The sequence below is a fragment of the Grammomys surdaster genome, unplaced genomic scaffold (assembly GCF_004785775.1).
Source record: "Grammomys surdaster isolate TR1022 unplaced genomic scaffold, NIH_TR_1.0 124439, whole genome shotgun sequence".
Classification (NCBI taxonomy): domain Eukaryota; kingdom Metazoa; phylum Chordata; class Mammalia; order Rodentia; family Muridae; genus Grammomys; species Grammomys surdaster.
Window position 1 is genome coordinate 78,425 of NW_021619445.1, and position 19,572 is coordinate 97,996.

General features: G+C 55.9%; 2 protein-coding genes across 9 annotated transcripts in view; one reads left to right on the forward strand and one right to left on the reverse strand.

Moving 5' to 3' along the window:
* The first annotated feature begins 2,864 nt into the window (after window positions 1–2,864).
* On the forward strand, window positions 2,865–13,594 carry Kctd17 (potassium channel tetramerization domain containing 17). Of its 6 annotated transcripts, XM_028784576.1 has the most exons (9): window positions 2,865–3,162; window positions 4,275–4,383; window positions 7,443–7,534; window positions 8,312–8,407; window positions 9,920–10,045; window positions 11,219–11,312; window positions 11,476–11,550; window positions 11,902–11,989; window positions 12,793–13,594. In XM_028784576.1, exons 1-9 carry the CDS (start codon window positions 2,953–2,955, stop codon window positions 12,860–12,862), a joined length of 960 nt encoding a protein of 319 aa, XP_028640409.1. In that variant the 5' UTR covers window positions 2,865–2,952; the 3' UTR covers window positions 12,863–13,594. The 6 variants fall into 6 exon arrangements, with proteins under 6 accessions (XP_028640409.1, XP_028640404.1, XP_028640408.1 ...); XM_028784571.1 differs by having other exon boundaries at window positions 11,476–13,594; XM_028784573.1 differs by lacking the exon at window positions 2,865–3,162 and adding an exon at window positions 3,631–3,776 and having other exon boundaries at window positions 11,476–13,594.
* Window positions 13,595–14,792: 1,198 nt separating this feature from the next.
* Tmprss6 (transmembrane serine protease 6) overlaps window positions 14,793–19,572 on the reverse strand; it is a 28,549-nt gene continuing 23,769 nt past the window's right edge. For 2 of the 3 annotated variants that reach the window (XM_028784579.1, XM_028784578.1), the window contains exons 14-18: window positions 19,197–19,313; window positions 18,757–18,988; window positions 17,385–17,656; window positions 15,722–15,858; window positions 14,793–15,491 (exon numbers count right to left, since the gene is read on the reverse strand). In XM_028784579.1, the coding sequence (XP_028640412.1) occupies window positions 15,333–15,491; window positions 15,722–15,858; window positions 17,385–17,656; window positions 18,757–18,988; window positions 19,197–19,313 (917 nt within the window). In that variant the 3' untranslated portion in view covers window positions 14,793–15,332. The remainder of the gene's footprint in view (window positions 15,492–15,721; window positions 15,859–17,384; window positions 17,657–18,756; window positions 18,989–19,196; window positions 19,314–19,572) is intronic. The other variant, XM_028784580.1, reaches the window with a different exon arrangement.

Below are 19,572 nucleotides of genomic sequence, written 5' to 3' on the forward strand. Positions count from 1 at the left end.
TGTCCTTGGTTCTATCTCTGTCTGTGTCTCTGTCTCCTCTCTCTCTGTCTCCTTTCTCTGTCTGTCTCTGTCTTTCTCTCTCTCCCTCTCTCTCTCTTCTCCTCTCTTTTTTACTGCAACGAGGCAAGCCGACCCTAGGTTCAATCCTCAGTGCTGCACCCCACCGTACCCCTAAAAAGGGAACAACAGTCAGTAAACCATGGAAACTGAGCAACACACAATAACTCGGTCTTCTCTCAGGTTACTGTGCTCAGGTTATTTTATCCCAGAAATGAAACAGTAACACAGGAGAACTTTAGGTGTCTCTCTGAAGAGTTTTTCTGTCCAGGGTAGGGGTTCTGAAAGAAGGAGAAGAATTTGAGGCAAGCCTTCCTCTTTATTCAGACTCAAGGTGCTGGCCCAGCCTCTATCCGACACCTCCAGGATTGGAGCCAAACAAGGACAATGCCCAAACCTGCACTGGCTTCAGATTGGCCTGCTTGGACCAGCTGTGTGGACTGTGGTCTCCTCACCTGTGGCGTGGCCTTAAGAAAGCTATGGTGGGATTACCATAGGAGGGTGGGACAGCCTCCTATGAGCTTTGAGGCTGCCTCTGCTCTCTTAGTCTCTTCCAGCACTGTCCCACAGTCCCTGAGACTCATTTTATTCACTGTCATAAAGGCATGGAGACATAGGATACGTATCCTAGAGTCCCAGAATGATGGAGGCCCATGTGTGGGTACCACTTGAACCAGGAAAAGCTCTCAGTGAGCAGTACCTGCTGCTCTGGTGGCTTCTGTCATCACCCTTGTTATGATGGAATACCAAGACTGTGGTCTTGAGAACACGGTGATCAATGAATTTGTCTCTGATGGATGCTTTTGGTGTCTGTGGTCAGGTACTTATAACAGGGCCCTGGCTCAAGGACATCACAGAAAATAAGTGCAGCCCAAAAGAGGAAGGCCTGATCTCTATCCTTGCAAGGGGTTTGCCCCTGTCACCTCCCCAGTGATAGGTCAGCTTGACACAGTTGAGAATCACCAATGAAGAGAGCTAATGAAGAACTGTCTAAATTGGGTTGGCCTGTGGGCATGTCTGTAGGCGATTGTCTTGATTGCATTAACTGATGTGGGAAGACCCTGCCCACTGTGGGAGGCACCATTCCCCAGGCTTGGGTCCAGGACTGTGTAAGAGTGGAGAAAGTGAGCTGAGTACAAGTGCACATTTGTTCTCTCTCTGCTCTTGATTGTGGGCATGGCTAGCTGCCTCAAGTCCTATAACCTAGACTTCCCTATAACAAAGGGCTATGGAATTATGAGCCAAATAAACCATTTTCTTCCTACATTAGCTTCTGGCAGGATGTTAATATTACATCAACAGAAAGTGAAACTAGGCCATCCCTAAGTCGGGTCTTTTTGTACCTGCTGTGTGTCCTAAAAGGAACAACTGTCCTCAGGAGCTCACTGAACAGTGAGGCAAGAACAGCAGTGACCATGTTTCTCCCAACAGGCTCCCCCCATTTTCCCTTCCCACCCATTCTCCCATCCCAGTAATCACCTCCAATGCCAATGCTAGAGTGACCATCCCTAAACCCCACCTCAGGCCCATTCCTCCTTTGCTGAGAGCCTTGATGTATCTCCAGTTTTGCTGCACACCCCACACTCCCAGCAGCTAGGGGTGTCACAGCATCATAGGGGAGGGGCTATTCTAAAACTCCCCTTCCCCCATCTTGCAGAGCAGACTTGTGCCAGCCACCAGGTGTCTCACCTCCAAACTGCAGTTCAAGCATATATGGAAGTCAAGTGGCACCAGAGGAGCCAGTACCAGAACTTCATCTTCTGGACATTTGCTCCTTAAGCAGACTCTGTATCATTCAGACTAGACCAAGACTAACGTCCAGAGCACTCTGGCTTCTGTCTCTCCAAACTTTCTTCTTTTCTTGATCTATCCCCCTCCCCCACCCCGTCCTTGCAGACCAGTGACCATTGTGACCTGTCCCACAAGCCCTATACTCCAGGGTTGTCTTTACATCCCCCTCATTCCCCTAAGCCTTGCTGTCCAGGCTGACTCTAGCACTGGGAAAGGAGTTGATATGTCTGCTTCTGCTTGCCCTTGGGATGTGGGCAGCTGAGAGGTGCAGGGGGCTGGGTGGAGGAGGCCTGGGCTTCCTGTGGGAGCCCTGGCCTGATCCGTGACAACCCTGGGAAAAGCACAGGAAACAGACTAAACTCTAGTATGGAATCCACCACACAGTCCCTATACTCCTGTGACCACATCTGTGCTCTGTTTTTGTGATACCAATCCAGCAGGGCTGCAGGAAGCTTAAAGCAGTAATATGCATGTTCACACAGCTTCTGGCACACAGAAACGTTCAGCCAGCCCTAAACCCAACTACATCTCCTCAAAGAATTTAGGAAGAGGTCAAGGTGACCAGCCCTCATCCCTGTTGTCTTTACCACACACAGGACAAAAAGAAATACTGCTGCGGTGGCTCAGTGGTTTAGCATACCAGAGGCCCTGGTTTCCAACCCCAGCAAACACACACACACATATAAACGCGCACGTGCGCGCACATGCATACATATGAACACACACACATCCTCACACACAGGCGCGAGTGCCTATTTTTAAAAGTAGGTTCAGGTAAATATAGGAATTTCTGGAGGAAGAAAGTTCTTCTCAGGTCAGGTATTCCTCAGCTGGGCCCCGGTACAAAGCAGAACAAATGGTGGGGTGGAGGGGAATAGCCAGTTGAGGGAATCACTGTTTTCCCAGGGTTCTATCCTTCTGCAAACCAAGCAGTCTGGCCACACAGAGAGACCAAATGATAGATCGCCAAGAAAGATAATGTGGGGCGGGACGTGCTGTCCGAGCAACAACAGGACAAGCGCAGAGCGTCCCAACCCTGGTTCCAGACTACAACTCCCGGCATGCCCCGCACCTGGTACTCGCCCGCGGCGTGCGGAGGGAAGGATGCAGACACCGCAGCCGGCGATGAGGATGGAGGCCGGGGAGGCAGCGCCACCGGTGGGGGCGGGCGGCCGCCCTGGGGGCGGCTGGGGCAAGTGGGTGCGGCTGAACGTGGGGGGCACGGTGTTCCTGACCACCCGCCAGACGCTCTGCCGGGAGCAGAAGTCCTTCCTCAGCCGCCTATGCCAGGGCGAAGAGCTTCAATCGGACAGGGTGAGCCCCGAGCCCGCTGACAGGGGATGTCCTGGCCCCGCGCTTCCGGGCTGTCCTGCCTGCGCGTTCTTTGGCCTCTGGCTTTCTTAGGATTCTGAGGCGGGGAGCCGAGGCAGAAGGAGGGGGAGGAAGCGGAGCGGAGAGGAATAGCTATGCCCATTGCCGTGGCAACGGGACAGCACAGGCCGCAGCCATTTGGAGCTTTGGAGCGCTGCCCTGGATCCGGGACGCTTCCTTACTATGGAGCACTGGGGAGGGACCGACAAACCGGGCCTGTCTTACTGCCCTGGCTGACTCTGAAAGGAGTTGATGCGGCTGCTTCTCCCCGCCCTTGGGGTGTGGGCAGCCGAAGGGTGCAAGGAACTGGGTGGAGAAGGCCTGGGTGTCTTGGAGCTGGGCTTAATGTGCGGAAGAGCACTCACTGGCTTTGGAGATACCACTTGTGGGCTCACCCTGCTCTCCTGCCACCTCCCCCAGTGACCTGGGAGGAATCCGGAGGAGAGGAGAACTTCCCTGCTCTCTGACTTTGGCCTCCTTATGTGCAAGGCCTCTGGAGTTGGCTTGTCAGAGTCCCCTGTCCTCCATTCTTTGGCCCTCTTAAACTGTGTCCTTGGGTGAGTCCCCTGCTTCTTGATGTCTCAGTCTTCTATGCTGGGTTGTCCAGATGCCAGTCCTGCCTCCCTGCAGGCTGCAAGTGTCCAATCAGAGTGCAGCTGTTTTGGAAACTTGCAAACATCTAGTGGATAGTGAGATTGGCAAAGGGGACAGACTCCAAGAGGGAAACTTTCCTAAGAGAGAAGTTCACTGGGTCCTGTGCTGAGTGAGGCAGGAGCCACTTAGAAATCCGGTCACCCTCTATGCTCATATCTAACCCTCTGATTATGAGGACGAAGAGCGTTGCTCCAGAGGCCAGATGATTGGCTCAAGGTCACGCAGCCTGGAAAAGGCAGAGGCAGGGTTGGAACCCAGGTCCTTACTACTCCGTCTCTCCCTGTGGTCATTTTCCAGCCTGGGGTAACTTGAGCTTATGTGAGGGGCCTGGGGTGGGGAGGAGGAGGCTGGCTTGGGGAAACTCGCACACCCCTCACTCCCTATGGTCATCTTCTCCACAGGATGAGACTGGGGCCTACCTCATTGACCGTGACCCCACCTATTTCGGGCCCATATTGAACTTCCTAAGGCATGGCAAACTGGTGCTGGACAAGGACATGGCTGAGGAGGGTGAGTTGGTCCATTGCACTGGTCTGGGTCTCTCTACAGCCTACCAGAGCCTTCACAGGAAGCCTAAAACTCTTCTTATAGTCAGGACAGCATCTACACTTCCCCATTATTTTCTGCCTGTCCTAGTGTAGAGTCCCATTCTCCAGGTCTCTGCCATGCTGACAGACCCCAGTGGTCTGTCACATACATACAGAAACAGGAAGTGGTAAAAAAAAAGGAGCCAGCAAGGTCCCGAAACATCTGTTGCCTTTGGGAATTTATGACCTTTCTCCCTGGCCTTCTGGCAAGCCAGGTGGAGCCTGTGCTGCACCAGGCTGAATCGGGGAAGAGTTGGGTCTTCTTTCTCTGTCTTACTCTGTATCTCTCATGCAGGGGCTTGCCATCAGCCAGTAGGCGAAGTTAGTGGTTCTCCCTCAAAGCTGGCAGCCTCGATGGCCCAGTGGCTTACTGGGGATGTGGGGTGCTGGCTGCTCCTGGTAGAAGCGTGGCCTTTCCCAGACCTCTGAAGACTCATATCCGGGCCCAGCTGATGTGGGAGCAAGGTGGAGAATGGGTCAGAGCAGCTACTACAGAGTACAGTCATCCCCAAACCAGCTCTCCTCAGTATACTTGACTGAGCTCTGGATTGGGTCAGGCTGGCTCAGACATGTCAGTTTTCTTTGAGTTTCTCTTGGTATCTACAAAAAAACAAAACCAAGCATCATGTCCCACATTCAGAAGAGTGTGTGTTGGGACAGATGGGGCCTGTGGGTGGGGCCTGTGTACCTGTGGGTGGGGCCTGTGTACCTGTGGATGGGGCCTGTGTACCTGTGGGTTTTTTACAACAGCCCTTGCTCTAGGCTATGGTCTTCCCTCGCTGACCCCAATGGAGCACAGTGATTCGAAGGCTCATCAGGCTCAGAGCTTACTGTAGGCAGCTAGCTCTACATAGCTTACTGATAGCTGCCTAGTAGTCCAAGGGGAACAGATCACGTGGGCGGGGCCTGGGCTCAGGAGCAGGTCCCTCTGGGAGGCTCATACTCCAGCTGCATCACAGACAATACCTGTTTACAGGTTCTAGCTCCTCAATGCTCTGGTGCTCTCCTACCCTCAGATGCGGCAGGGAGTACCTGGAGAGATGGAGGTCAGGAGGAGGTAGTGTGGCAGTGTGTCTTAGTTAGGGTTTACTGCTGTGGACAGACATCATGACCAAGCCAACTTGTATAAGGACAACATTTAATTGGAGCTGGCTTACAGGTTCAGAGTTCAGTCCAGTATCATTACAGTGGGAGCAGGGCAGCATCTAATCAGGCATGGTGCAGGAGGAACTGAGAGTTCTACATCTTCATCTGAAGGCTGCTAGCAGAATACTGACTTCCAGGCAGCTAGCACAAGGGTCTTAAAGCCCATACCCACAGTGACACACCGACTCCAACAAGGCCACACCTCCTAGCAGTGCCACTCCCTGGGCCAAGCATATGCAAACCATCACACAGTGGAAATGTTGGTTGACCTCTCTAGGTCTGTGAAGTGTAGGAACAGTTGTGGCCAACTCTGTAAGCAGTGGGGAGGGAGAAGGAAGTTTCTCACAGCTCGGAGCTACCTAGCCTGGGGTACATAGCTTGCTGTTCCTCTCTGCCAGAGATTTGTGTCACTTGGGCAGTAGTCTTTGCTGACTGTCCCTTGAGGTAGGTACTAGTTGAGCATTCATAGAGATCAGAATGCCTCCCCAGACCCAGTTCCAGCTGCTGTAAGGACGTACCAGAGTCCAAGAGACTCTAACAGCAGTCACCAGTCCCTCCCTGCTCAGCAGGCTGTGATGCAGGGTCATTGTGCCAGCATGGGGGCTTCTGGCCTGACCCTTCCCGCTGCTGACAACTGCCCACTTGTGTGTTCCACACAGGCAGGGAGTTGCTGGCTGTCAACTTCTCTCGTCAGATCTCTTACTTCCTGGGCTTCTATCCTCGTGACTCTTCACCTCCTGCAGGGTAGAGTCCCTCCATCACGTGGTAGTTAGGTTTCAAAGGTTAAGTTTTGAGAGTACATACACAGTCTGTGATGGTCCCTGACCCCAGAGAGCCCAGTAGCCCCCTGCCCTGCAGAGACTTCCTGCAGTTTCGACTCCTGGGAGCTCTTCCCCAGTCACTGTGGGAGGAGGGGTGGCTGGTTTGGTTTCTCAGATCGGTCTGTAGCACACAGACAGTGACACCCACTTCCCCTGCATCTCAGGACCTCTGAAGGACCCACAAGGGCTTTACCTACCAACAGCTCTGAATGGTACCTGGAGATGCACAAAAGCTTATTCACTTCTGCCGAGGGGTCCCAGGCTCTGAGGGTGGAGCTTGTCTTATTTCTGCGGCTTACCGACCATGTGACCTTGGACAGGCTGTTTCCTCTCTCATAGCCTCAGTTTCCCCAGTTGTTCAGTGGACATAATGAAGGTATTCACTTCTAGTTCTAACAAGTGCCCTAAAGAATGTGATGCTCTCAGCACAGGCCTGGTACTTAGCATGTGCTCAATAAACGAGGGCACACAGTGGGTAGTCTCAGTCCTCCCTGTAGTATTCTAAGGCACAGTCCCAGTGAGCCTTCTCTTTTGATGCCCAAAACAGCTCCAGGTTGTGAACTAGCCAGTATAACAAGTAGTCCTAGGTCACATGCTCATCACAGCCCAGAAAACAGGGTTGGCTGAGGAGTCACATCTCAGCCTCTTTTGTGGGGACCAAGGGAAAAAAAAATGTTCATTTTGTTTGGGTCTCATATAGCCCAGGCTGGCCTCAAACTCCTTATGTAGCCAAGGATGTCCTTGAACTTATGATCCTCCTGCTTCTACCTCCCAAGTGCTAGGATTACAAGTGTTCGTCACACTCATGGATTTTGTAGCACTGGGGATTGAACTCAGGGCTTTGTGAATGTTAGTCAGCCCCTCTACCCACTGAGCAAATCCCTAGACCCAAAATGTTACCTCTTTCTTAACCCTTGAATTCAAGGACCCTATGATCAGAGCAGGAAGTAGGTCTGGGAACAAGAAGAACAAGGCCCAGGGACAGTAAAGGTGACTGGATTGCTCTGTGCCCCAGGGGTCCTGGAGGAAGCTGAGTTCTACAACATTGGACCTCTGATTCGAATCATCAAAGACAGGATGGAAGAGAAAGACTACACAGTGACCCAGGTTTGGAGAGAGGAAGCAAGGCCAGTGGAGGGAGGGGGAGGGGAATGACGGGGGGGGGGGGGGGAGGCAGAGCTACCTGAGAAGGGAGGCCTCTCAGACTGCTCAGCACAGCCCCAGCTTGGATATACACTGCTAGGGCTCTACCCCTGCCTGGCTTCTGCCCTGTGTGACCAACGGCTATCGTGCCCTTGTTTCCCTCTGTGGAAAACAGAGATGCTCAGAGTTGCCTAGCTACCCTGACTCACAGGGTATCAGCAGCAGCACACTCCCCCTCCTCCACCTCCCTCCACCCCCAGCCACACAGGATGAGTAAATGTCCACTTCATGGAGTCAGGCAGTCCCCGAGTAGTTATGTACAAACTGTCGGGTTAGCATTTCAGAGCTCAGACCCCAGGCCTTTGAGGGCCAGGGTGAGATATCACCTCCCTGCCACAGGGGCTAAGGAGGTGAGGGCCTGACTCCACTGGTAACCCAGAACATCTCCTGTTTTGTATCACTCATACTCCACACATGGCTCTGCCACCCTTGAACCGATGACCCTAGGCAAGTCACTGAACCTCTCTGAGAGTCTCAGTATAAGATTCCATAATTCATAAGGGTCTCAGAGGAGTGAGTCCTGCATGGGAAACATCTGGCACATAGTAGGTGTTCAGAGCATGGGTCCCTCCTTTCCCACCTACCTTTCCTGCCCTCCGTCTACCGTTACAGGTTAGGGAAGGAGCAGCTGAGTGCCTCGTGCCCTTAGATGTGCCCTCCATGTAAGCGCTTTACCCACAGGTGCCACCCAAGCATGTGTACCGCGTGCTGCAATGCCAGGAGGAAGAGCTCACACAGATGGTCTCCACTATGTCCGATGGCTGGCGCTTCGAGCAGGTGGGCTGGGGACAGGGGACACCCTAAGCCTGTCCTTTCTAGCCTCCATTCCCTCCCCAAGCCCCATCGTCTTCTCGAATGGGACTAAGCAAGACTACAAAAGTGCCAGCAGGGCATGGGGACCAGGAATGGGCGAGGCAGGGAAGAAACCCTTGCCACTGGGCATCCTGGTCACTGGGGATCTTCATGGCAGCCAGTCTCTGGTCCTCAGGGACAGCTCAGGTGTAGGAGACCAGAACCACAGAGTTGAGTAGAGTCCCTGTCATGCCCCAGGCCTGACCTCCAGGGTCTCATGACACACAGGCAAAGTGATAAGCATCCCCCTTTCCTGGAAGCTCCAGGTGGTGCCTTCCCACATGTGACCAGCCGTGCCTCCAGGCCATATGTAGGTCACCATGGGAGAGTCCTGTTATCAGCCACACAGCCACGCTTTACCTCTTGGGATGCTAGGGGCACAGAGCCCCAAAATGAACTCAAGTTCTAAACAGCCTTGAGAGTTAGAGAAGAGTTGAGCTAGCCCCCTAGGTACCTAGCCTACCAACTTCCTCCTGCATGGAAACTGGAGGAGAAGGCTGGTCTTACAGGATAGCCATTATGAGGAACACCAGCCAGCCAGAAGGGAGGACACCCTCTCTTCCTGCCCTGCCCTTTGTCAGTCCTCTGACTTGAGCAAGCCAGCTCCTCCCCCAGTCTCTGCAGCCTGGGATGTGAGCTCAGGTACCTCCTTTGCAAGGCCTTTGTGACAGTGAGAAGAGCCACCAGGAAAGGTTCTAGTTTGGGGCAGGACTCCAGTCATCGGCACCAATGTCACGCCATTAAAAGATCCACATCCACAGTCCACATGTGGACTCAGGAAGTCAGGGTCACCCTCAGCTGCATAGTGAGTTCGAGGCCCTGTCTCAAAAAAACTAGAAACAATGTGTGTAAATCTGTAGGACTCCAGGGAGGAGGTGGTGGTCTCCTGGGTTTGGTCCCTAGGCTGCCTCTTGCCAGTATGAGTCCTCTGATAGCCTACTGTCTCTCCTGCCCTCTGCTGGCCGAGAAGGTAATGCTTTCCTTTAGTTGGTCCCAAGAGCTCAGGACCATGTTTTTGTCAGAAGGGTCAGAAGGGGGGTGGGGGGGAGACAGACAGGGGCGCTAAGCAGTTGCTCTCCGAGACTAGGCCAGCAGGTAAGGGGTCACCAGTCTGGGCCCTGTAGCCTCAGGAGTCGGCTGCCTCTTCTGGGAATGAAAGGAATAATCCATAGGTTCTACTCCACCAACCCTAGCCTGCAAGGCTAGTCCTGGAGCTGCTGCAGCAATGTCGGGGTGAGGTGGACCCCACTTGCTTCAGGAAGTGGCACCCCGTTGCAGGGTATAGTTGGGGAGATACTACCCTCTGTTTCGGGCTCAGATCCAGCCATGCCTGCAGAGGTGCTGGTGGGGACCAGGGAGCCTGCCTTCCTAAGCTCTGTGTCTATCCTGCCGGCTACCCCACCCTTTACCCGTCCTCTCGGTGTCTCTGTTCTCCAGCTGGTGAACATCGGTTCCTCCTACAACTACGGGAGTGAGGACCAGGCCGAGTTCCTGTGCGTGGTGTCCAAGGAGCTGCACAGCTCCCCACACGGCCTGAGCTCACAGTCTACTCGCAAGACCAAGGTGAGTCCCTGCCCCGTGTGAAGAAGGCACCCCTCCCCCATCCCGCGCTTCCTCCTCCCTCCTGCCGCACCTACATAACACTCATGGTCATAGCCATCCATCCCATGCCACTACAGTTCAGTCAGCTCACACCCTTGGCCCAGGCTGGGGAGCTGTCAGGCAGGAGGAGCATTGCAAGACCCCAGACAGAGCGGGCTCGATGCCTCTGACTCATCCTGAAGCATCATCAAGGGGCCACATGGGCAGCTGTTGAAGCGCATAGAGCACACTGAAGCAGGGGCCCGGGTGGGGCGTGCTGCTGCCGTATGACCTCCGGCAAGTCTCTCTTCTTGCACCTTTGCCAGATTCTCTGTGAAGGGAGCGGACGGGTCATGAGCTCTTGGTGATTCCAGGCTGGAACTCCTGGGTTCCCATCTGCTGCTTTATTTCCCAGGGACTGGTGACCATCTGGTCACCTATCAGCCTAGGTCAGGATATCCTACCCTTCCTCAGGCCTTTTGGATAGCCTGTCTGAAGGATGTTAGGAGCCCTGTGGGCTCTGACCTAGGCAGCAAGTTCCCAAGCACACAGTTGACAGGCAGCCTGTGGGGAGGAATTGAGTAGGGTCTTGTCCTCTTGGGCCTGTGGTAGGGCCCTCGAAGTAGGCATGATCCAGATTGGGAAGGCGGAGCTGTGCCCACGTGCTGGAGTCGTAGGAACTCTGGATTCTGGTGTGTTCCCCTTGCCACGCCCCATGTCAGTGGCTGGCTCTTCCCTGCAAGAGTGCAGGGTGCCCTGCTGCACTGACTCCCTGTGTCACCAACCTGGCCCAGGCTGCCAGACACTGTTGCTGGCATCTAGATCTGGCTGGTGACTGCCCTGGGACAACCTTGGCTTCCTGCTCTGGATCCATCCTTCCAAAGTAAGGCCTTCCCGGGAGCCCGCGGGCTCCTATCCCAGCCCTCCCCATAGCCGGGCTCTGTAACAGCAGCCTGGCTGGGCTCTGAGCATCCCCTCTGGGCTAGAGAAGACCCACTAGCTGCTTTGGCTGCAGCCCTCCCTCTCCCAGAGGTCCCTTTCATCCCGCCTGCCCCTCAGTCCTGAGGTCGGGGTTCCCTGCGGACAGCTGCCCGCAGCCCCGCCCCCTCGTCAGTGTCTCCACTCTCTCTTCCCTGGTCGGCGGCGGGTGCACAGAGCACGGACGAGCAGCTGGAGGAGCAGCGGCGGCAGGAGGTGGAGGAGGTGGAGGTGGCCCAGGTGCAGGTGGAGGCGGATGCCCAGGAGAAAGGTGCAGCCCGCCCCCAAGAGGACGATTGCTAATGACAGCCCGGGCCTCCCGCCCTCTCCCTGCTGGAGCAGCTGCCGCCGGGAACTGCGGGGGCGGGCCACCAGGGTTAGCTCAGCGCCTGGCGCCTCGCCCATAACCATCCCTCTCTCACTTTCTCTTGCAGCCCTGTCATCTCAGGATCCCGCTAACCTTTTCTCCCTCCCACCACCGCCTCCTCCTCCTCCGCTTCCTGCTGGAGGTCCTGCTTCATCTTCATCCACCTCCTCTTCCTCCTGGATCTCATCTGCACCCTGCCTCTTCCCTCTCTGCCCTTGCCCAGGTTTCCTCTCCGCCTGCTCCCGTCTCCACTCTGGGGCTGCCCTAGTCCCAGTCTCCCGTGCCCTCTCCCCAGGTCCCCTCGGCCTGCATCCCCAAGCATCCTGCCTGCCGCCTCCTTCGCCCCTTCCGGCCCCTCCTGCCTCCTGGCCTGGGGAGGAGGGGCGTGGCCGCATCTGCTCTATGCCCTCCAACCCAGCAGAGCACCTGTGAGGCTGGCCTTGGCCACAGGCCCCACTCTTCCCACTTGCCTCCTCACGTTTCCTCCTTGCAGGTCCCTGTCCGCACCCTCCCAGACCCAAGCCTGAGCTTGCCGTGAGAGCTCCTCGGCCCCGCGCCCGCCCCCAGAGCTGCCGCCCCTGGTTTGTAGCCTGGCAGAGCTGGAGGGAGGGGCGGAAGCAAGGAGGGTGCTCATATTTTTGTCTTTGGACTCGAGCCGATCTTTTGGCTGATTTTCTCCACCCACCAAAGTCTCTCAACTTATCTGGTCCTTGGGGTGAGGCCCCGAGAACTGAAAGAGTCCAGTGGTGGAGACAGACTCTCACACTCGGTCGGCACTGGAGCCAGGCTGGGGAGGGGAGCCCTGTGCCTCTGCCCCACCCCGCATGTCGTGCAGCACTGCATGTGGGTACTGTGTCCCCCTAGTTCTGCGGAGTGGGTGGACAGGCCATATGTGGTGCTCCTTGGCTGAGGAGTTGGCAAGAGCCTGCCAAGTGTGGCAGAAAAAAAACCAATCTGCTCTCTGGCTGACCATAGCCTTCAGTCGGCCTTATCTCCCTGTGTGACCTTGGGCAAGTCACCGCCTCTCCCTGAGCCACAGTTGGATTCTAAGATGGGGGCAGACAGCTGCTTCCAGTGCCCCCTTTTTGCCTGGGACAGCAGTGATCTGCCTCTCCATCTCTGCCCTGCCACCAGGCTGCCACTACCAGCCCAAGACGTCAGCTTCTCCCCTCCTCGGTTCTGACTCCACCTCCTTTGGGCCTCAGCCCCACCCCTCCTCCAGAGCCAGCCTGGGACTCACTTGCCTTTTTCTCTCCCTCTCTCCCTCCCTCCCCCACTCTCCCCAACTTTCCTGTCCTGGCATTACCCTGTCCTCACTCCCCCCCAACCCTGGATTTCTGACCCCCTTTCCTCTTCCTCTGTCCCTCCCCCTCTTATTTTCTAGCTATTACAAGCCAGAGGCACCCGGATGTGAGCCCCCAGATCACCTCCAGGGACTTGGGGTTCCGATCTGAAATCCTTTATTTTTGTACCACGGGGTGGGCCCCTGGCCCGAGGAGGAAGACATGCCCTCTACCTTGTCAATGCTGCCTGCATCTGCCGGGCTGAAACTCACTCCAGCCTTGAGGCCCGGGTCTGGGGCCCTCTGGGACCTTGGAAGGCCTGAGGTGGGCCCTGGGGTCTCCAGGCAGAGTCGCCATAGCCAAACTCTGGCGCTGCCCACCCATATCTCCCAGGCTCCTTTGTCCCCTCACCTGGGCACCCATGCTGCATGGCGGATACACTCCTTCCCAGCCCAGTCATAGCATATCCCAGAGCCTCAGTCTCCATGGCACCATAGGGTCACCCCCTCCTCCCACCTACCTCACAGGGTTGTTGGGAGAATCAGGGAGGATCATGGGGTTCCTGGAAACCCTAAGTGTGTTGGGGCTGCAATCATTACCTTCTGAGGGGAAGAACTCTAGCCCAGCCCCCGAATGGGACACTATGGCCTCAGATTCTGGTGGGGGAGAAATATGAAGACTTAGCCAGGCAGGAAGGAAGGTATAGGCTTCACAGCACCTTGGCCACCCCTCCTCTGTGCCATGTGTTTGGCAGTGTCAGTCATGAGGCTGCCTAGGAACTTGGGATAGGGAAGGGGGCAGCTGTAATGGGCTGAGCTGCCTCGCCCCTGTCTTGACCCCGGGGATGGGCACATGTCTGTCAGTTATGTCCCACCCACCATGAAATAAACTGAACAAACAGGCTTGGCCTGGCTGCCTTCCTTTTTCTCTGTCTGGGCCACTTCTGAGAACAGGGCTTAAACTCAGGCGAGGTCGCACTCCAAGGAATCGGACTCTCCCCTGAAGCCCCGCCCCTTTGCTGTTGTCTCTTTCTCCCGGTCAGGATATGACTAAGTCCCGGACTCAGGATTCAGAATTGAGGTTACCTGCTCTGCCAACAGCCCTGCTGTGTCCTACGCCCTGGGACACCCCTCTACTTCTTGAACACCTGGCCACCCTCCCTCTTGCCCCGCACCTCCTCTCCCCTTCTTTGTGAAGCTGGGCTGCCAGCTTCTGAGTGTCCCCACACCCAGCAGTGATGTGCTAAGGTCAGGGGCCACTGGGGCACCCTCCTTCCAGCTCAAAGCATGGAAAACGTCACCACCACCATGAGGACACAGTCCCTAAAGGTGAGCTCACTCTTCCAGGCCAGCTTTTCCGGAGCCCACTGGAGTTGTCATGTTCAAAGATGTGGTCCTTCCTCCTCACCTGTTTTAAGATTCTATAATAGCGACTAAATGGGGCCCTGAATTTTAGCAGAGTCCCCTAGAGCTAGGAATTCAGGGGAGACGGCCATATGACCGTGTCATGACTTACCCACAGGTCCAGAGGCTCAGCTGCCTTCCTGACCCCTCTCCTAGCAGAATCCGGTGCCTCCCACTGCTTCCTGGCCAGCCTTTCCCCCTACCACTCCTTGGCTAGTCCAGAACTCAGTGCACTTATCACCACTGCCTCCAGGGGGCACCCCTGTGTCATAACTCTTTCAGCTCATGCCTTGCTTGCTCCAGCTGTCTTGGCTCTTCCCTGACTTCAGCTACCCCAACATGGTGTGGGTGCTGGTTGTAAAATGTGAAGCCACCTTGCTTTCCAGCCTGCCATGCCTCCCATAGCCGTGCCCCCCTCCCCAGTCGAATCCTCTGCTCATCCTGTGTCTCACCTCCCTGCAGCCCCCTGGCTTGCTCTTCTTTTTCCTGTGTTCTGGGTATACCTAGCTCCCTGGTTCCTTGTGTGCCCTGTTCTCTGGGGCTATATGCCCTCTGCCTTTTCCTTTCCTCCACAAAGCCCCTATCTGCCCTTGAGTCCCAGCACCCACTGTTCTCCACAGAGGCTTCTTCACGCATCACAAGGGCCTGAGCCAGATAGTGACAGGCATAAGATGTGTAGAGCCACTCAGATACCAGCGTCGGGGCTCGGTCAAGTGCTTTATTTCCAGAACAGACAGTGGGGCCTCCAGTGAATGGCAGGGAGGGCCCTGTAGCAGGCAGAGCTGCAGCAGGCACCGCAGCTGAGGCTGCCCCATGATTTGGCTTTACAGGACAGCCTACTTGGCAGTCTCAAGGACTCTGACAGAACCTTGATAGAGGCACCTTCTTTCTCTGAGCAGTTCCCCCAAGAGCCTTTTGCAAGGGGAAGGATTCTTACTTTCCTACAGAGATCTGGGAGCCAGCATCATTGCCACCAGACCCCACCCCAAAACAGTGGTAGGAGAGGAGAGGGCTAAGGGCTAGAATAAGAAAGGGTTGGAAGTGAAGCAGAGCTGAGGCTAGCCCCTGGACCTCAGGAGGCATCCTAACCACCAGATGACATCCTTCTCTGCACTGTCACTGGGGTAGGCCTGAGGGGACAGGCCTTAGCAGAGTCACTTGCCTCAATACTTGTGCCCTGGCCGTGTGGGCACCCTGAACTTGGGCTGGAGGCAGGTCCAGCTCTGTAGAACAGCCCCTCAGGTCAGCATCTGCTGGATCCAGTTGATCACACGTGTGACACGGGTGTAGACGCCAAAGAAGTTGGGTCGGCCACAGCCTAGGCCCCAGCTAACCAACCCTGCCAGGAACCAGCGGCCACTGGGCTCCTTGCAAACCAGTGGACCTCCAGAGTCACCCTAAAACAGGAGAGACATGACTGCCTCGGGGTGAGGGTCTTACCTGTGTGACCCCAGCCCCAAGGTCTCAGCATAGCAAGGAGCAGAGCCAAAGATCTTCAACCCGAAGGGGCCTGCTATGTGCCTCTGCAGCCATGAGCAGACCCCTCAGCCTCTGAAGGCCTCAGGCTCCTCGTCTGTAAAATCGGAACAGTCGTCCCCCCTTTAGCCCACACCCCATAGGTAGTTACCTGGCAGGCATCTTTCTTGCCCTTGCGGTAGCCAGCACAGAGCATGCGTGGGGTCACCTGGTAGCGGTAGGCCTCATTGCACAGGTCCTGAGGGACCAGCTGTACATCCACCTTCTGCAGGGTGCTGCTACCGGGGCCTGCAGAAGCGAAAATGAGGGGCTGGGAATTGTCTCCCCATAGGAAGACCTTCCCACTCTGTCCCATCACTACTGGCTGCTCTGCATGGTTCACGGTGACAAGGCTCTCACCCCCACCCCTGAAGAGCCTGTTAGAGCATTCCCCTCCCTCATTCCTCTCAAGGGTTTCCAGGCTCGACCAGACTTTGTCTGTTCTATTGTAGGCGCTGGGGGATGCTCTCTGATACATGTGCAAGGCCTTTGGCATACGCCCTAGTGGCCTCTCTGTTCAGCCCAGATCTTGTCCTGGATCACGTGGGATAGTATCCACCAGTCTAGCGCTGGCCCAGACAATGGGGTTTCAAAGCCCCTTTGGTTCTGAGATGCAGTATGGAGGACTCCTCACCCAAGATTTCTGTGGTGACCCTCAAACCCCACCTGTCCTTAAGGCCTTCCCTTAGCCACACCTCTCCCCGGCTCCCCTGCAGCTGGGGACACTCTCAGATCTGTCTACCTGACACATGTGCCTTTCTCTCCGACACCCGCTTCCCAGGCACCCCTTGGGTGCCTCAATGTAGACCCCTCCTCCTGACACCTTCGTGACTATGCTGGGCAGGTGCCTTCCCTAAGCTGTTTCCTGTTCCCCATCTGTGGTAGCTCATGGTCTGTCTTTCCCATAGCCCTCCTCGTACATCTCAATACTAGACACACAGTAGGTGCTCATGTGTATATTACTGAGTGATCGACCAGGTGGGCATCCCTTTGCTTTGCCAGCCTCATCTTGGCAAGGTCACCTTTCTGAGCCCCAGAGTCCCCATCTTTAGGCTATCTCTCTGGAGGTCAGGGTACAGCTGGGTGGTGGGACTGTCTCGGCCCACATGAGGCCCTCATTCAAGCCCCAGCACCACAACACATCTGCCCCCTACATCTAAGTGGTCAGTCACCATGTTCAGTTACAGTCAAGACTGCAGATAAGCCAGCCAAGCCTGCCAGAATTGAGGGGCAGCCTCCAGGCAGGGAAGCTCATTAGTTAAGGCCAGGAGTGGGGAATACCCTTTCTAGCAACAGAAGCAGGAAACCCTGAGTCCTAGAGAGAGGGCAGTTCTAGATCTGAGTCCCTGTTCAGCTCTCTTGACTAGATGGCTCTCCATAACTAAGGGACTCAGCCTCAGTTTTCTCATCAACAAAATGGGGCCATAGTACCCACCCCTAAGCCGAATGGCTTATATGACATCTTCCCCTCAGTGCAGTAATGAAGACCCTCATCTGACTCCCAACCCCACCCCCAGGGTTCATGTTGCCAAGCTGTGGCATCTCTGTCTGTCCTTGAGCTCACATCTATGCTTCCTGCGTAAGTTCTTCAGCGCCGTTTAGGGCAAAGGAGGGCAGGGAGGGCGTTAGCGGGACCCACAGCCCCTGTCAGACTTCTCTCTTTTAAAGTCCACTTCTGTCCATCCTGAAGCTGGAGGGCCTGGGGCTGGAACCCTGACAGCCTCCTTCCAAGCCTGCACCCGAGACCCCAGACCCCACCCCCTGCCCCAGCTCACCCCCCTCTCGCTGGGCTCCCCAGCCCGTGATCCAGCAGTGCTGGCCCGGCTCAAAGAAGTGGGACCGTGCGGGCAGGCAGACGGGGCGCACGGTGGCCGAGTACACCACAGGGTGGTCCAGCTGCAGCAGGGCCACGTCGTAGTCATGGCTGTCCTCCTCATGATACGGGTGCAGGAACAGGCGGCTCACCTTGAAGGACACCTCGCCTGGCCAGCGTGAGTTCTGCCGCATCTTTCCCAGGAACACGGTCCACAGCCTCGGGGAGGCCATGCTGGGTGGGTGGCAGGGGAAGAGTGTCGGGGCTCAGCTGCTAAGTCTCGAATCAGGGGACCCAGTTGATAACAGTCAGCTTTCCTACTGGGGTGAAGGAGCCCATCTCCCTCTGCACCATCCCCTTTCTCCTTTCTCTCTATACAGTGATGACTGAGCACATGTCTGAGTTCTCATGCCTGGGCTCCACCCTCAGCCTCATCTCTCCCTAGCTAAGCCTGGCCTTCTCTAGTAACTAAGGGACTCATCCTCAGTTTTCTCATCCACAAAATGGGGCCATAGTACCCACCCCTATAGCTGAATGGCTCCTATGACATCTTCCCCTCAGCGCAGTCTGCGGTAATGAAGAGCCTCATCCGACCCCCACCCACCCCCAAGGTTCATCTATGAAATGGAAACATTCTCTAAGTCCATGGTCTAAGGACACACAAGAAGAGCCCAGTGCCAGACCTGAGTCAGTGTTTCCCTGTCTGTAGCCCATTCTGCAGACTCAGCAGGTGGGGGCTTGGAAGGGGCTTAGTGAAGAAATTAGCAGAGAGCTAAGAAGAGTAGGTAGGCACGGCAGAGTGTCCCAAACAGGTCCCCAGAAGCCACCAGAGGGCAGGAGGTTGCAGGCTTCTGTGGGAGGGGCCTGAGAGGTTTGGAACTCAGATCCAGTTAAGACTGAGAAGGGGTTCATATCACCAGGGAAAGAGGTTTGAGGACCAGTGAGGTGTCCCCTGAGAGCGTCCCTGCCCCCTTCCTCATTATGGTTCAAATTATGGTAGGGGTGACAACTTGTGACCAGCATGGACAGTCGTCCCCTTCACTGCTTCCCTGATGTCCAGCACAGCCCTTGACATCGGAGCGCAGTCATTGGGTTAATGGAATGAATAAACGATAGTGCTCTCAACTTAAAGCAAGAGGAGAACACAGACAGGTTGGACAGTCAGCCTAGCAACACACAGCGTGTCTGCAGCAGAGCCAGACCAGATCCCACATGTCATGGCAGCCACTCCGGGATGTTCACTACCCGTTCCTCCGTCTGAGTACAGTGTGCACACGCTGTACCTCTCATGGCCTTCCCTGTGCCCACCTCCAGACCCTGTGGTGTCCTCTCACCTGTCCTCCTGAAAGCAGTGGGCGGCCGTTATGACCCAGCGGTCAGCGATGAGAGCTCCCCCACAGATGTGTCGACCCCGAATCTGGAGGCTGGCCTGCCACGGCCACTCGCCCTCGGAGGACACGGCCCCGCCCACAATGCGGCTGGAGGGGCCCTGGAGGCCACAGTCTGGGAGTGGGAGAGGGCCAGGGGTTAGGGGAACAGAGAAGAAGGAGAGGGGAGGAAGAGATCCTAATGAGGAATGGAGACAGAAAACAAAGGAAAGTAATGGAGAGGTGGGGGGGGGGGGCAAGAAGGAGAGATAGGCCCAGGAAAAGGTTACAGAGACAGCTAGGCACAAGACAGACACATAATGACACTCCCCTCCTGCTCCCCATGAGGGTCCCTGCCCGCCTCCCAAAGCCCGGCCTTCATACACAGCCCTGGCTGGCAGGCTCACCACAGTTTTGTTCATCTGAGCCATCCCTGCAGTCTGACTGCCCGTCACACTCTGGGTTGGTCTTCTTCACACAGCTCCGGTCCTCACACTGGAAAGTGAATGTCCCACAGGGCACTCCTGGGATGGAGGGGACCGGGCAGGCCACTGAAGGTGGGTCTCTGAGCAACGAGGGAGCCTTCCAAAGCGAGACCCAGAAAAAATGGCACCAGGAGAGGCCAGGAGACTAGGGAGTGGGGGGGTCTCAATCACACCAAAGGGTTCCCCAAGTCTCCCCTAGGGTTACCTCTCACCCCACGTTCAGCCTGGCTTGTTGACCATGAGGCTGTGTTCCCTCTCTCAAACTCCAGCTGCTGACCTTACACTCCCATGAAGCAAA